At 37.5% G+C, this 16,679-nt stretch overlaps 1 protein-coding gene across 1 annotated transcript in view; it reads right to left on the bottom strand.

Moving 5' to 3' along the window:
• The window catches only part of INPP5A (inositol polyphosphate-5-phosphatase A), an 878,314-nt gene that overhangs the window by 272,967 nt on the left and 588,668 nt on the right, over positions 1-16,679 (bottom strand). Inside the window, exon 8 of the mRNA XM_053692598.1 lies at positions 11,153-11,272. Coding sequence (XP_053548573.1) covers positions 11,153-11,272 — 120 coding nt within the window. The remainder of the gene's footprint in view (positions 1-11,152; positions 11,273-16,679) is intronic.

Genomic DNA, 16,679 nt, shown 5'->3' with positions numbered 1-16,679 from the left:
TGGAGCCCTGTGCATCACATTGCCGCTCCCTGGGAAACTAATTGGTCTGAATTGTTAATAGTAACATTATTTTTCTGGCAATCATTTCTTTTCAAAGCCCAAAATAAGCATGAAACAGGTCTTTTGACTGGACATAACAGTTAAATGTTCCAATGTTGATCAAATTAACTTCTGCTATGTGACAATAGACTATATTTGTGAGAAAATAATGATGGGCACAAAGGACTTTTTTATGCCAAGATTTCACAGTTGTAATGTAAAAATGTTTCTGTTGAATTAGACCACGCAACATCTCCAATGGAAAACACAAGAGCACTGTCAAATTCTTGACACAAAATGTCATTTTAGGGGCCTGAATTCAGGGGAGAACTTTAGGAAGTTTTAATGGCTTGACGGACAACGGGTTGGTGAAACTGCCACCATGATGAATAAACAGCGCAACACGAAAAAAAAAAAATATCTAAATTTTCCTACAAAAATAGCAATATAGGTCCCATGTCAAGTGGGTAATTTACATACAAGTCATTGTTCATTGTAAGTGGATAAAATGCCCACACTCATAGGTATCCAATATTGATACATAGAGAGAAGGGACCCCAAACAATATGACCAAGAATGGAGAATATGGGGTAGAAAAATGTCTCCCGAAAACCAGTGCTGACACTTATAATGTGGTTTAATTGTATTTTCCTCTAACTAAACTGCAATCTCTTTGAACTGTATCAATTGTGGATATTAAAAGATGAGAAAAAATGTTTAATGAAGGTATTAATCATTTCTTTGTGAAATAGTCTATAGGATGCTAAATATGTTTATTGTCAAATATTCAAAAAATATAAAACTTAAAAGTTGCAGGAAATTAGGTAGCATGATAAATGCTATTTTCACCCCTGCTATGCTGTACCCCTTACAATAATTGTAATGGAGATCAGTCTTATATACAAAATGGCAAAATAGCAAGACATTCTACCATGTATGGTTTGGCTTCTAAGTGACGCGACCTTTATAAGAATTTTACTTAAATATTGCTACATGCATCAGGACTACAACTCCCATAATTCCAAAAGAAAGCATATACCACACATCACCAACCAAGCACATGATTATCAAAGCTCTGTCCTACAAAATGTTATCAAAAGGTAGAATATGTACAGATATTCTGATATGTGCAAATTCAAAATAAGAATAGCCACTGATTTTCTTGCTTCTGAGTGGGGTTAAGAAATATGGAATCCCAAAAACGTGCATTTTATCATTCATAGATAAAAAAATGATGTATTCAAAGCAAAGGTTAGCCTAAGAATTATATGTAGATGTTATTTTAAAATATTAGTGTAAGGTTTAATTTCTATTAAGTACTATTATTTTCTATAAAGCATTAGGCGCGGCCATGTTGGAACCTAAGTTTTTATATATCGGTCTCTAATTATCCTCAGCAAAAGAGAACAGGCAGATAAAGGGAAACCCTACATTTCAACATCGCAACACCCTTTGTGAAATAGAGAAAACTAACAATTTTCAAAGTTAAATTACAGAACAGAAGAGAAAATAAATAATTACATTTTAATGTCCCTTTAAGTATTTAGGCAGATCTATACAAACCAGACCATATTGTTACAAGAGCCTTTAACCAAATCTTAAAAGTTCTTTAACTCTTTCATCTAATGGTTAGCTCATTAAAATGTTTTCCTTCTCAGCTTTCTTTGGGGAATGTGAAGCTCTCTACTGATAAATGCTCTTTAACTTTAGAGGAAGAGACTTATCAGCTTCTTTTTCAGAAGCACTAAATCTGCATTATTAGCCCAGGCATTTAAGGGATTTAAATGATCAGTTTGAACCCTCTCTTCTGTGTCTATCAGATACTGCATAGTTTTTGTTGCTCAGCTGGAAATGTCAATCTATGCAGCTTTAAGAGGAGATTACTGGCAAGAAAAGAAGTACTTCCCCCCTATATATGTTCTCACTTTCCCCTTTCCTACTGTCTGGAGGAATGGTGTTGGACAATGGTCAAAAATGATTCCCAAAAGGCTGAATAGGGCACTGTTGGTGGTAGCACTCATTCAAAGTGAGCTTCAATGTATTGTCCTCCCCAATCAGTCGATCAGAATAGAGTTTGCTGGTGGCTGCCAAAAGGTTAGCAGCGCTGATGAAAAGGGTGAGCCATTATTCACTGCTTTTACAGAACTACTTCTTTGTATGGCTCGGACCATCATTTCACTATGGAGGTCCGGATCTGCGGCTGGTTGCTCTCTGAAAATGAGCAATTTGTTTGAATGCAAATCCACAAGTGGTTGAACGACCTATACTGCAGGACTTCCCCCTCATGGGCACTGGAAGCCAGGACACTTTTTGGCACCATCACATTTTAATGATATCCATCACAACCTCTCTGACCCACAGTTAACACAAAAACTACAGTCTCTTTCCCGCCTCCTTGCTAAAAGGCAACCTGGGAGGTCTCAAGACAAAAATTAGTTTAATGAAGCAGGCAGCGTGCTACAAGCAAGTATATGACAATGAGTTGCTATTTGTGTATACAATAGATTCATTTACAGTGCTAAAATATGAGGCTTTCTAAAAGGTGTCAAATGAGAGGCTATTGTCTTTTTTTTTTTTTTTTTTAAATAGAGTTCTTTTTAACCCTTATACTGTCAGAAAAATAAGCACAGATACGGAATTATGCCAGGGCAGGAGCATAAACTGATGCAAAATGCAGGTTTATGTTAAAGGTGCATGAAGCACTTTGAGACTGTAGAATAAAATGCTTAAAGGGACAGTACAGTTATAATTAGATATTCATTATTTAGACAGAGCCTACAATTTTAAACAACTTTCCAATTAACTTTCCAGCAGTGTTTCTTCAACAAATGATACCAAGAGAATGAAACAAATTTGATAAAAGATGTAAATTAGAAAGTTGTTTCAAATTATATGTTCTACCTAAATTATGTAAGAAAAATGTTGGATTTCATGTCCCTTTAATTATGCTTTGTAATAAACAAATACTTTGCAATATATTTTATTAATTATTTTTCACGCGTTTCTTGTAATTTAAAGGGACACAAAACATTTTTTCTTTCATGATTCAGATATTGCAGCAAATTTAAGCAACTTTCTAATTTACTCCTATTATAAATTTTTCCTTCTACATTTAGCCACCAATAAGCAAGCGCCTAAAATGGGCCGGCTCCTAAGCTTTATATTCCTGCTTTTTAAATCAAGATTTGAAGAGTACGAAGAAAAAATGATAATAGGAGAAAATGAGAAAGTTGCTTAAAATTACATGCTCTATCTGAATAATGAAAGAAAAAAATTGGGTTTAGTATCCCTTTAAAGACAGATATAAATAAATTCCTGCACATATCAATCAATCAATGTGCAGCATATGTAGGTAGGTTAAGGTTCTGTGTTCTACTGAATAAATGTCAGTCTTTCGGGAGTTAAAAACCTAGAGTATTCTGATTTAAAGAAACAGCCTACTTGAACATTGTTATTGTGTAAAAGATAGATAATTACTTTATTACCCATTCCCCATTTCTGCATAACCAACACTGTTATATTAATATACTTTTTACCTCTATGATTACTTTGTATCTAAGCCTCTGCAGCATGCCCCTTATCTCAGTGATTTTTACAAGCTTGCATTTTAGTAATTTAATGCTGTTTTTTTGTAAATCCATTATCATTCTCCACAGGAGTGAGCACAATTTTATCTTTATAGCACACATGAACTATCACTGTCTGGCTGTAGTGCAACAATGTTTAAAAAAAAAGTGCTCTAGACACCTACCTAGTAGTGCTACCACCTTGACCATGTTTCCTGGACATATAGGAGTTACACATGCTGTAGGGTTTGCAGGAAGGAACATTTATTATGCTGTTCATCAGCACTATTCATGTCATGTCCAGAGGCACAATACATGCCCTGCCCTGCTTACCCTGCAGCATGCGTAACTCACAAGTGTCCAGGAATACGTTGCTAAGGTGGCAACCCTACTACCTAGGCATCTCTTCAACAAAGTTTATCATGGGACTAAAGGAAAATTGTTAATAAAAGAAAATTGGAAACTTTTTTTAAAATTGTATGTTCTGTCTGAATAAAAAAAAATGTTTTTTTGGTTTCATATCCTTTTAAAGGGACAGTCTACTCCATAATTTGTATTGTTTAAAAAGATAGATAATCCCTTTATTACCCATTCCCCAGTTTTGCATAACCAACACGGTTAAATTAATATAATTTTTACCTCTGTGATTAACTTGTATTTATAAGACACTGCTGACTGCCCCCTTATTTCAGTTATTTTGAAAGACTCACATTTTAGCCAATCAGTGCCCTCTCATAAGTAACTCCATGGGCGTGAGCACAATGTTATCTATATTGCACACATTAACAAACGCCCTCTAGCTGTGAAAAACTGTCAAATGCATTCAGATAAGGGGCAACCTTCGAGGCCTTAGAAATTAGCATATGAGCCTACCTAGGTTTAGCTTTCAACTAGGAATACCAAGAGAACAAAGCAAAGTTGATGATAAAAGTAAATTGGAAAGTTGTTTAAAATCAAATGCCCTATCTGAATCATGAAAGTTTAATTTTGACAAGACTGTCTTTATAACATAACAATGTTGGTTATGCAAAGCTGGGCAGTAAAAGCATTATCTATCTTTTTAAACAATAAAAAAAGAAAATCAAGTAGACTTAAATAACAGGACAAGCTGGCAAAATAAATAATCATTTATACACTTTTTGGAAATAAACTTTTGAGCTTACTGTGCCAGACTGTAGTTGTGTTTATATCTTAATGATTAATTAGATTAATTAGATAACAAAATACCTCAATAATAAACGTGATTATTTCTGTTAAAAGGGATCGTAACATTCCAAACAAGACAACTCTTACTCAAATCAGTTTGCATGGTAAAGAATGTACTTCAAAGTGTATTACACTTTATTCTTCTTTTCTTTTTAATGTATATTCCTTTTCTGCATATGATTTTCATGCTTGTGGAAGAAAGTCCCTATTCACCAGTAACAGATAAGTGGGTAGTAAAGATTGGATACTTGAATATTATTTGTGCATAAACATCTTTTTTTAATAACTTCAATATCAATTTAAACAGATTTACTGCAAAATTATTTAAATGCTGTTCTTTCATATTTAAAATGTTGTTTTTGATGTCATTTAACAAAGGCCTATGTCACTAATTTGAAGAACCATCTTTATTGGCAATACTTATTAGCTCCTCCCCTCTGTGTGGCATCATTTATTAAATTGCATCTTATAACATATAGAGATGAACTTAATTGAGAAGCCAAATAATGCAAAGGTCTACAGTTCAACAAATGACAGCAAATTTGTATTTATTTACTTTTTAAATAAATAAATATAATAAAATAATAATAATGCTTTTACCAGAATGCCCAAGTTCATGTCACTATTTGCTTTGTTCCCATGATATTCTTTGTTGAAGAGATACCAAGGTAGGTAGCGGGCACATATCTGAAGTACTACATGGCAGGAAAAAGTGCTGCCATCTAGTGCTCTTTCAAAGGTATAACAATCTTCCAAAACTGCTGCATATAGTGCTGCAGACACATGCACACTCCTGAGTTTACCCCTCTACTTTTCAACAAAGAATACCAAGAGAATGAAGAAAATTTGAATATAGGAGTAAAATAAAAAATCGTTTAAAATTGCTTTAACTGAATCATGAAAAACAAAATTGATGCTTACCTGATAAATTAATTTATTTCCGGAAATAGTGAGTCCACGGCTTGAGTAATTACTGTTGGGAATATCATTCCTGGCCAGCAGGAGGAGGAGGCAAAGAGCACCACAGTTAAACTGCTGAGTATCACTCCCTTACCCACAACCCCCAGTCATTCGACTGAAGGTAAATGGAGAAAAATGAGTAACACAAGGTGTAGAGGTGCCTGAGGTTATAGTCAAAAGTACAACTGTCTTAAAATAAAGGGTGGGGCCTTGGACTCACCATATCCGGAAATAAATACATTTATCAGGTAAGCATACATTTTGTTTTTCTTTCCTAAGATATGGTGAGTCCATGGCTTGAGTAATTACTGTTGGGAACCAATACCCAAGCTAGGGGACACAGATAAATAGGGAGGGACAAGACAGGCAGTCCTAAACAGAAGGCACCACCGCTTGAAGAACCTTTCTCCCAAAAGAAGCCTCAGCCGAGGCAAAAATATCAAATTTCTAAAAAGTATGTAGAGAAGACCAAGTTGCAGCCTTGTAAATTTGTTCCACAGAAGCTTCATTTTTGAAAGCCCAAGAAGAGGAAACAGCTCTTGTGGAATGAGCCGTAATTCTCTCAGGAAGCTGCTGTCCAGCAGTCTCAGAAGGCCAAACGAATTATACTTCGTAACCAAAAAAAAAAAAAAAAGAGTAGTAGCAGTAGCTTTCTGACCTTTACGTTTCCCAGAGAAAGAGACAAAGAGGGCAGAGGACTGGCGAAAATCCTTAGTCGCCTGTAAGTAGAATTTAAGAGCACGTACGACATCCAAATTGTGTAACAAACGTTCTTTGGAAGAAGGAGGATTAGGACACAGAGAGGGAACAACAATTTCCTGATTGATATTTCTATTAGAAACAACCTTAGGAAGGAAACCTAACTAAGTATGAAGAACCACCTTATCGGCATGAAAATAAGGATAAGGGGAATCACACTGCAGAGCAGAGAGTTCCGAGACTTTCAACAAGAAACAAATCCTTCCAAAATAACAACTTAATGTGTATGGAATGCAAAGGCTCAAACAGAGCCAGCTGTAAAACTTTAAGAACAAGGTTAAGGCTCCAAGGAGGCGCAACAGACTTAAAGACAGGCCTGACAAAAAGATTGCACATCTGGCACATCCGACAAACGTTTATGTAGTAAAACTGATAAAGCAGAAATCTGAACCTTCAGGGTACTGACTGACAATCCCTATTCCAGGCCTTCCTGAAGAAAAGATACAATTCTAGGAATTCTAATTCTACTCCAAGAGTAGCCCTTGGATTCACACCAATAAAGATATTTACGCCAAATCTTATGGTAAATCTTTCTAGTAACAGGCTTGCGAGCCAGAATCATGGTCTCAATGACCGACTCAGAAAAAACACACTTAGGCAGAATTAAGCATTCAATCTCCAAGCAGTCAGCTTCAGAGAAACACGATTTGGATGAAGGAAGGGACCCTGAATCAGGAGGTCCTTCCTCAGAAGTAGTCTCCAAGGTGGGAGAGATGACATCTCCACTAGGTCTGCAAACCAGATCCTGCAAGGCCACGCAGGGGCTTTTGGAATCACTGATGCCCTCTCCTGTTTGATGCAAGCAATGACTCGTGGAAGGAGAGCAAACAGAGAAAACAGGTATGCCAACCTGAAAACCCAAGGAACCGCCAGAGCATCTATCAGAACGGCCTGCGGATCTCTTGACCTTGAACCGTACCTTGGAAGCTTGGCGTTCTGATGTGAGGCCATCAGATCTAACTCCGACACCCCCCATTTGGGGAGTAAGCTGGAAAACACCTCCGGATGGAGTTCCCACCCCCCCGGATGAAAAGTCTGTCGCTCAGAAAATCCGCTTCCCAGTTGTCTACTCCTGGAATGTGGAAGGCAGATAGACAGCAATTGTGGGTCTCTGTCCACTGAAGAATCCGAGTAATCTCCTTCATGGCTAAGGAACTCTGAGTTCCTCCCTGGTGATTGATGTAAGCCACAGAGGTTATGTTGTCTGACTGGAAACTGATAAACTGGGCTGAGGACAACTGAGGCCAAGCCAATAGAACATTGTAAATCGCCCTCAACTCCAAGATGTTGATGGGAAGAGCAGACTACTCCCGAGTCCAAAGGCCCTGAGCTTTTAACAAGTTTCAGACTGCTCCCCAGCCCAGCAGGCTGGCGTCTGTGGTCACGATCACCCAGGAAGGTCTCCGAAAGCATGTGCCCTGAGATAGATGTTCCTGAGAAATCCACCACGGGAGAGAGTCCCTTGACGACTGATCTAACTCTTTTCTCTGAGATAGATCTGCATGGTTGCCATTCTATTGTCTGAGCATGCACAACTGGAGAGCTCTCAAATGGAATCGAGCAAAAGGAATGATGTCCATGGAAGCCCCCATCAGACCGATTACCTCCATACATTGAGCCACTGAAGGATAAGCTGTAGCCTGAAGAGAGAGGCAAGAGGAAATGATTTTGTTTTTCCTGACCTCTGTCAGAAAAATCTTCACCAATAGAGAATCTATTATGGTCCCTAAGAACACTACTCTTGTAGCAGGGGAAAGGGAGCTTTTTTTTACCAGATTCACATTCCATCCGTGGGAACGAAGAAAAGACAACAATATCTCTATGTGAAATTTTGCTTGTTGAAAAGATGGCACCTGAACCAATATGTTGTCTAGGTAGGGTGCCACAGCAATTCCACGAGAATGGATGACTGCCAAAAGAGCCCCCAGAACCTTTGAAAAAGTTCTGGGAGCCGTGGCTAGACAAAATGGAAGGGCCACGAACTGGAAATGTTTGTCCAGAAAGGCAAATCTCAGGTATCTGTGATGGTCCCTGTGAATAGGAACATGAAGATACACATCCTTTAGGTCTATGGTTGTCATGAACTGACCCTCTTGTAGTAAAGGAAGAATAGAGCGTATAGTCTCCATCTTGATGGATGGAACTTTGAGAAACTTGTTTAGACACTTCAAGTCTAGAATGAGACGGAAAGTTCCCTCTTTTTTGGGAACCACAAATAGGTTGGAGTAGAACCCGAGACCCTGTTCCTGCACTGGAACTACCACTCCCAGGGTGGAAAGATGTTGTGTACATTTCAAGAACGCCTCTCTTTTTATCTGGTCTGCAGATACTCTTGAGAGATGGAATCTGCCTCTGGGAGGAAAAGTCTTTAATTCCCATTTGTAACCCTGGGATACTATATCCACAGTCCAGGGATCTGGGAAATCTTGTATCCAGGCTTGAGAGAACTGAGAAAGTCTGCCCCCCACCTGAACCAATCCCTGATTGGGGGCAAAGCCTTCATGCTGATTTGGAATCAGCTGCGGGTTTCTTTGATTGTTTCCCCTTGTTCCAAGACTGATTGGGTTTCCAAGACGACTTGGATTTTTCCTGCTTGGAAGAAAAAGGGGAAGGCTATCCTCTGAAGTTACGAAAGGACCGAAAATTACTCTGATGTCCTTTAGGCCTATTCTTCTTATCTTGAGGTAGAAAAGACCCTTTTCCACACGTAATATCAGAGATAATTTCTCCTTTAATCCTATCTTGAATTTCATCCAAGGAAGTCTCTACTTGAAGAGAATCAATGCATTGAACCAATAAGATGCTGCACTAGTCACGGTGGCAATACACACCGCAGGTTGCCATTGGAGACCTTGATGAACATAAATCTTTTTCAAATAAGCCTCCAGCTTCTTGTCCATTGGATCCTTAAAAGAGTAGCTATCCTCAATATAAATAGTGTTTCTTTTAGCCAGAGTGGAAATGGCCCCTCAACTTTGGGTACAGTATACCAAGGGTCTTTAATGGAGTCATTGACAGGAAACATTTTCTTAAAAATGGGAGACGGGGAAAAAAGACACCCCTGGTTTCTCCCATTCCTGTGAGATAATCTCCCGAACTCGGTCCGGCACAGGAAAAACCTCTGAAGTGGAAGCTTCATCAAAGAAACTATTATGTTACCTAGATTTCTTAGGAGTGACAACAACAGGGGTATCGGAGTCATCTAAATTAGCTTAAAATGTTGCATCGTTTTATTTTAAAGCAAAAGGGAAATGAATAAGCTGCTGAAATAGAAAATTCAGCCTTTCTTTCAGTTTAAACTTGTATTGTTTTATCAAGTTAGTATGTGTCAGAAAATAAAGCCTAATAAAAACATTTTACCCTTTCTTTTTAAAATAGTTTAAATGTTAGTCTCACACATGCTACAGTGCCTGCTTCATGCCCCAGTGTAACCCATACAACAGGATTATCTATGTCCCAATAAAAAAGCAGTGTCTTTTAATTTGTTAAGTGCATGGTCCCCCCCACCCAACTGGAAGAAAAAGCACTTACCTGCTCCGCTGTCCGGCATGTAGACAGTTACAAGGTATGAGAGGACACAGTTCCTCACAGAGAGCTTTGAAAAAGAAATAACAGAGTAGTCAACTCTGGCTTTCTAAATGAGGGCAGCAATTGTTAGGAAAATGCAGTAAGTACCTCTTTACAAGTTCCTAACTGCTTTAAAGCCACCACTACCCTACTGCAAGGAATGACGTGGAATATGGCTATACCCCAAAACTTGCTTGTAGATGAAATTAAAAAAAAACTTCAGACACCTAAATTTCACCTCCTCCATGCACCGAAGGCAAAGAGAATGACATGGGGTTGTGGGCAAGGGAGTGATACTTAGCAGTTTAACCGTGGTGCTCTTTGCCTCCTTCTGCTGCCCAGGAGTGATATTCCCAACAGTAATAACTCAAGCCATGGACTCACCATATCTTAGGAAAGAAAGAAGACTTTTGGGATTCATGTCTCTTTATGTATGGGCAGACTCAACATATTTTCTGAGTTTTCTATTAAAATCTTTATGGGTTGGGGATTCAGCATAGTGTGCGTATAAAAATATATATGCTCCTTGTACAAAACACATCAGCTACTAACACAGTAATATATAACTGTAGATACATTGCACCTTGTTCCCCATTTAGCAGCTTTGTTAGCTGCCGAATACGGAAAAATATAGTTGATCGCGTCCTTTGGCTCTTTTTGGAGTCGGATTTATTCTTGTGAAAATGCAACAGACTAAGATCTGGATTTGCACAGATTTTAGTGTGTTTCACTTTTACAAGAATAAATCCGGCTCCGAAAAGAGCCGAAGGCTGTGAATGACGCCTTCTTCCATGAGGGTATGGCCTAATTTAATTATCAGTCTACAATATGGAAAGCTATTTCAAGGTCACATTCACGTGCATTAATTTATTCAATCAAATTTTTACCAAAACACAGGAACATTGTTGCTAAGTAACAAAAATGTACTGATTTATCTTGAGTTTTATTTGTATTGCATTGTGAACAATTCAATACTTTTCTTAATACACAAAAGTTTCATTTAACATAATAATAATAATAATAATGTTCTGTAATAATACTGCAAAATTACATACCTATTCAAAACATAACTAAGAGCCTTCTGCCGAATTCCTGAGTAGATAGATGGGCTGGATTCCCATGCAATTAAATTGGAAGCATCATGGAAAAGATGAATATTCACCAAATCGAAGGCACTGTAAAAGATCACAGCAAAAAAACTTAAATAGGGAATTATAATTGTCCAGCTGTTCTTTTTTATGGGTCATATCAGCAGCAGAGAGCACATAATTAAAAAAATGCAAACAATATATATTATTTGTAACATATAAAAGGTAGATTGTGATTCATCAGTAAACCTCTATGTACAGAACAGCAAGTCAATATATGGTTAGGTTCCCCTGTTACTGTTCACAGTAAGTGTGAAGTTAAAATAAATGTAAAATGCTATATATATATATATATATATATATATATATATATATATATATATATATATATAAAAACATGCACACATATTCATGTATGCAAGGTATCTAGTGCAGTGGCAGTTGCTGATGCCCTGATATGAGTGCAGATGTTGTTATATATTTGTGTGTGTATATACAGGTGAAACTCGAAAAATTAGAATATTGTGCAAAAGTTCATGTATTTCACTATTTCACTAATACAACTTAATAGGTGAAACTAATATATGAGATAGACTCATTACATGCAAAGCAAGATAGTTCAAGCCGTGATTTGTCATAATTGTGATGATTATGGCTTACAGCTCATGAAAACCCCAAATCCACAATCTCAGAAAATTAGAATATTGTGAAAAGGTACAATATTCTATGCTCAAAGTGTCCCACTCTAATCAACTAATTAAGCCATAGCACTACAAAGGGTTCCTGAGCCTTTAAATTGTCTCTTAGTCTGGTTCAGTAGGAATCACAATCATGGGAAAGACTGCTGACCTGACAGTTGTGCAGAAAACCATCATTGACACCCTCCATAAGGGGGAAAGCCTCAAAAGGTAATTGCAAAAGAAGTTGGATGTTCCAAAAGTGCTGTATCAAAGCATATTAATAGAAATTTATGTGGAAGGGAAAAGTGTGGAAGAAAAAGGTGCACAAGCAGCAGGGATGACCGCAGCCTGGAGAGGATTGTCAGGAAAAGGCCATTCAAAAGTGTTGGGGACTTTCACAAGGAGTGGACTGAGGCTGGAGTCCGTGCATCAAGAGCCACCACACACAGACGGATCCTAGACATGGGCTTCAAATGTCATATTCCTCTTGTCAAGCCACTCCTGAACAACAAACAACGTCAGAAGCGTCTTACCTGGGCTAAAGAAAAACAGACCTGGTCTGTTGCTCAGTGGTCCAAAGTCCTCTTTATTGATGAGAGAAAATTTTGCATCTCATTTGGAAACCAAGGACCCAGAGTATGGAGGAAGAATGGAGAGGCACACACTGCAAGATGCTTGAAGTCCAGTATGAAGTTTCCACAGTCAGTGTTGATTTGGGGAGCCATGTCATCTGCTGGTGTTGGTCCACTGTGCTTCATTAAGTCCAGGGTCAACGCAGCCGTCTACCAGAAGATTTTGGAGAACTTCATGCTTCCTTCCGCAGACGAGCTCTATGGTGATACTGACTACATTTTCCAGCAGGACTTGGCACCTGCCCACACTGCCAAAAGCACCAAAACCTGGTTCAATGACCATGGGATTACTGTGCTTGATTGGCCAGCAAGCTTGCCTGACCTGAACCCTATAGAGAATCTATGGGGCATTGCAAAGAGAAAGATGAGAGACATGAGACCGAACAATGCAGAAGAGCAGAAGGCCGCTATTGAAGCATCCTGGTCTTCCATAACACCTCAGCAGTGCCACAGGCTGATAGCTTCCATGCCATGCCGCATTGAGGCAGTAATTGCTGCAAAAGGGGCCCAAACCAAGTACTGAGTACATACAGTATGCATGCTTATACTTTTCAGAGGTCCGATATTGTTCACAGCTTGAACTTGCTTTGCATGTAATGAGTCTATCTCATATATTAGTTTCACCTTTTAAGTTGCATTAGTGAAATAAATTAACTTTTGCACGATATTCTAATTTTTCGAGTTTCACCTGTATATATACAGATTTTACAAGAGGCATGGCTTCATTCTGAGGCAGGTGTAATAAAGTCTCTGTTGATATATAGTACCAGTAGGTAACCACCTGATCTTCCATGTATATATATATATATATATATATATATATATATATATATATATATATATATATATATATACATACACATACACACACACATTTCTAAGTCTCTTTATTTATATACAACCAGAAAATGCAGGATATTTGTATGAATGATTAAAAAACAGAAAATAAATAAATAAATAAAACAATCTGTATAGACTAAAATGGCAAATATTTAGTGTGATCTCCCCTTACACTTGAGCAATAGCAGGAACCTGGATCTCGTATACCTAAATAGAATGGAACCCTAATTAATGTAATTGCTAACACCTGTATTTGTACAAATATTTCATGCCAAAATGACTGCTGTGAAAAATGTCTATTACACCAGGTTTGTGCAAGACATGCTTGAGCATTACATACACGTGATATGAGTTTAATTGGAAGCTTGCTAATAAGACCAACTTTCAATCACATCATTCCATTCAAAATGCCAAAGATCGCAGAATTTGACAGACATAAAATCATACTTTTGCATCAGCAAGGTCACTCTCAAAGGGAAATCAGCAAACAAACTGGATCCTCCAAATGTGGTATTCAAGCTGTTATAAAGAATTCTGAAGAATCAGGAGAGGTCAAGGACAAAAAAGGACTGGAAGGCCAAGAAAACTTTCAAAATCTGATGAGAAGTTTCTCAGTTTCTTCTTTGAGAGACTGGAAGAAGTCCAGCAAGAACCTGGCTCAGCATCTGGCAGCTTGATCGGGATGCAAAGTTGACCCTTCTACAGTACGAAGAAGCTTGATCAGGAATGGTCTTTGAAGGGTAGCAGCCAAGAAACCACTTTTTCGGAAGGTGAACAGGGTGAAAAGGCTAAGATATGCTAAAGCTCATAAAGATTGGAATAAAGATCAGTGAAAAAGAGTATTATAGAGTGACAAATTAAGGTTTGACATTTTTGGGTCCAATATGTGAGAAAAAGAGTTGGAGAGAGATGAAAGTCTTCAGTGAAACATGTTTGAGGGTCTGTCCTGGTTTGGGGCTGCATTTATACCAGTGGTGTTGTTGGCAATATTGTCCAAATTGATGGGATTATGAATGCTGAAAAGTACAGACAGGTTTTAATTCATCATGCCATTCCTTCTGGAAAGCGCCTGATTGGGAATGGTTTTAATTTTCAACATGATAACGATCCCAAGCACACTTCTAATGCAGATATATCATATTTGGAGAGAAAAACAGCTGATAAAACATTGACAGTCATGGACTGACCTCCATAGAGTCAAGATCTGAATATAATAGAGGCAGTATGGGATCACCTTGAGAGAGAAATAAATAATGAAATTCAATCTAAATCTAAAGAAGAACTCTGGGAAGTGCTGAAAGAATAATAGTGTGTGAAATGTAGGTGCAAGAGGTGTCTAGCCTCTTTTCAAAATAAACTCCTCACTAGCTTATAGGAGATAAAAGGTAGAATTTAGTGCAGAAAGAAAAGGGCGCTTATACAGCTGACACAGTTAATACAAAATATCTATATATATGTTTCCAAACTTGTATTTTGTGTGTATATATATATATATAAAGACCATAGAGGAAAAATTAAAGTCCCTTAAAGAGAAAAAGACAAGAGAGAAGGATAGGTACCGTAACAATCTTACGAAGCAAGAAAAATTGGCCTTAAAAAATCTTAGGGAAGATGACAATATCGTAATTAGGCAGTCAGATAAGGGGGGGAATACAGTAGTATTAAACAGGGACGACTATATTAAGGAAGTAAGAAAACAATTAGATGACAAAGAAGTTTATATTAAGCTTAAGGAAGATCCTACTAAAACATTCAAGAATGAATTAACAAATTTAATTTTGTATGCAAGACATAACAATATAATAAGTAAATCAGTCCAAGAAGCTCTAATACCTGATTTTCCGGTCACCCAGATTTTTCACTATTTCCCTAAAATCCACAAAGATCCCTTATGTCTCCCCCGGTAGACCCATAGTAGCGGGCATAGATTCTCTGAATGAGTCCCTTTCACAACTTGTGGATTCATTTCTTCAAAATATGGTTAAAGACCTACCTAGCTATATACAAGATACGACACATTTAGAACAGGTTACTTGGAAATCCACATATAGATTTATAGTGGTTGATGTGTCGGCACTTTATACATCTATACAACATACATTGAGTGTGACAGCAGTCGAATATTTTCTAAATACACAAACTGATTTTGACCCGACCACTAAAATTTTTGTTATGAGGGCAATTGAATATCTGTTAACTCATAATTTTTTCAAATTTGAGAGAGTTCTATCTCCAGAAACGTGGGACGGCAATAAGGGCCAAGATTTCCCCCTCTTATGCCAACCTGTTTATGGGTTGGTGGGAGCTGTCTCACCTTTTTGGAGATAGAAATCCTTACAAAGACCAACAAATTCATTTTCATTGTTATATAGATGATCTACTTTTTGTGTTAAATGGAAGTGAGGAGGAGGCAAATAACTTTTGTGAATATTTGAATCAGAACAACTGTGCTATAAGTTTCACTAGTGAACAGAGCAATGAAAGTGTGAACTTTTTAGATCTAACTATATCAATTAATGAAAGGGAACAAAAATTAATACTGTAATGTATAGAAAACCTACAGCTGGAAATACCATTCTACAATATAACTCATGCCATCCCAGGCATGTAGTAAGGGCGATTCCAAAAGGAGAGCTGATTAGGATAAAAATAAATTGTAGTAGTGATCAGGATTATCAAAGGCAAGCACAGGAAACTATGATCAGATTGAAAGATAGGGGATATACCCAGGAAGCTTTAGAAAAAGCAAAACATACAGTTGACAAATTGACTAGAAATGATTTATTAAGGTATAAAAATACAGACAGAAGTAAATACAGCAGTCAATTGAGTATATGTAAACCAAAGTTTATAACTGCGTATAGTCTAGAATTCAATAAAATCTGTCATATAATACAAGAATCATTGCCCATACTATATTCAGACCCTATATTGAAACATATTATCCAATGGGGGTGCGACTTTATCCCCAAAAGAGGGAAAACATTAGGCAATTATCTGTCTCCCTCTGATTTGAAGCCAAGAGTGGATAAATGTTGGTTACAGAAAAGGAAGGGAATCTACAAATGTAGAAGGCCAATATGTAAGACTTGTGGTTACGTAACCGAGGGCGACAGGTTTAAATCAACTGTAACACAGAAGGAATATACAATTAATCCCTTCATAAACTGTGCCACAACACATGTGGTTTATCTTTTAACATGTAAAATTTGCTTTATGCAATATACAGGTAAGACGAAAAGGTCACTGAAGGACAGGTTTTTGCAGCATCTTCGTTCAATAGAAGATATAGAATCAGACACTCCAGTCGCCAGACACTTTAGAAATCTGCATAATGCCGAT

This window comes from Bombina bombina, chromosome 9 (genome assembly GCF_027579735.1).
Source record: "Bombina bombina isolate aBomBom1 chromosome 9, aBomBom1.pri, whole genome shotgun sequence".
Lineage (NCBI taxonomy): Eukaryota > Metazoa > Chordata > Amphibia > Anura > Bombinatoridae > Bombina > Bombina bombina.
Note: the sequence above shows the minus strand (reverse complement) of the source record. Positions and strands in the feature narration are given on the sequence as shown.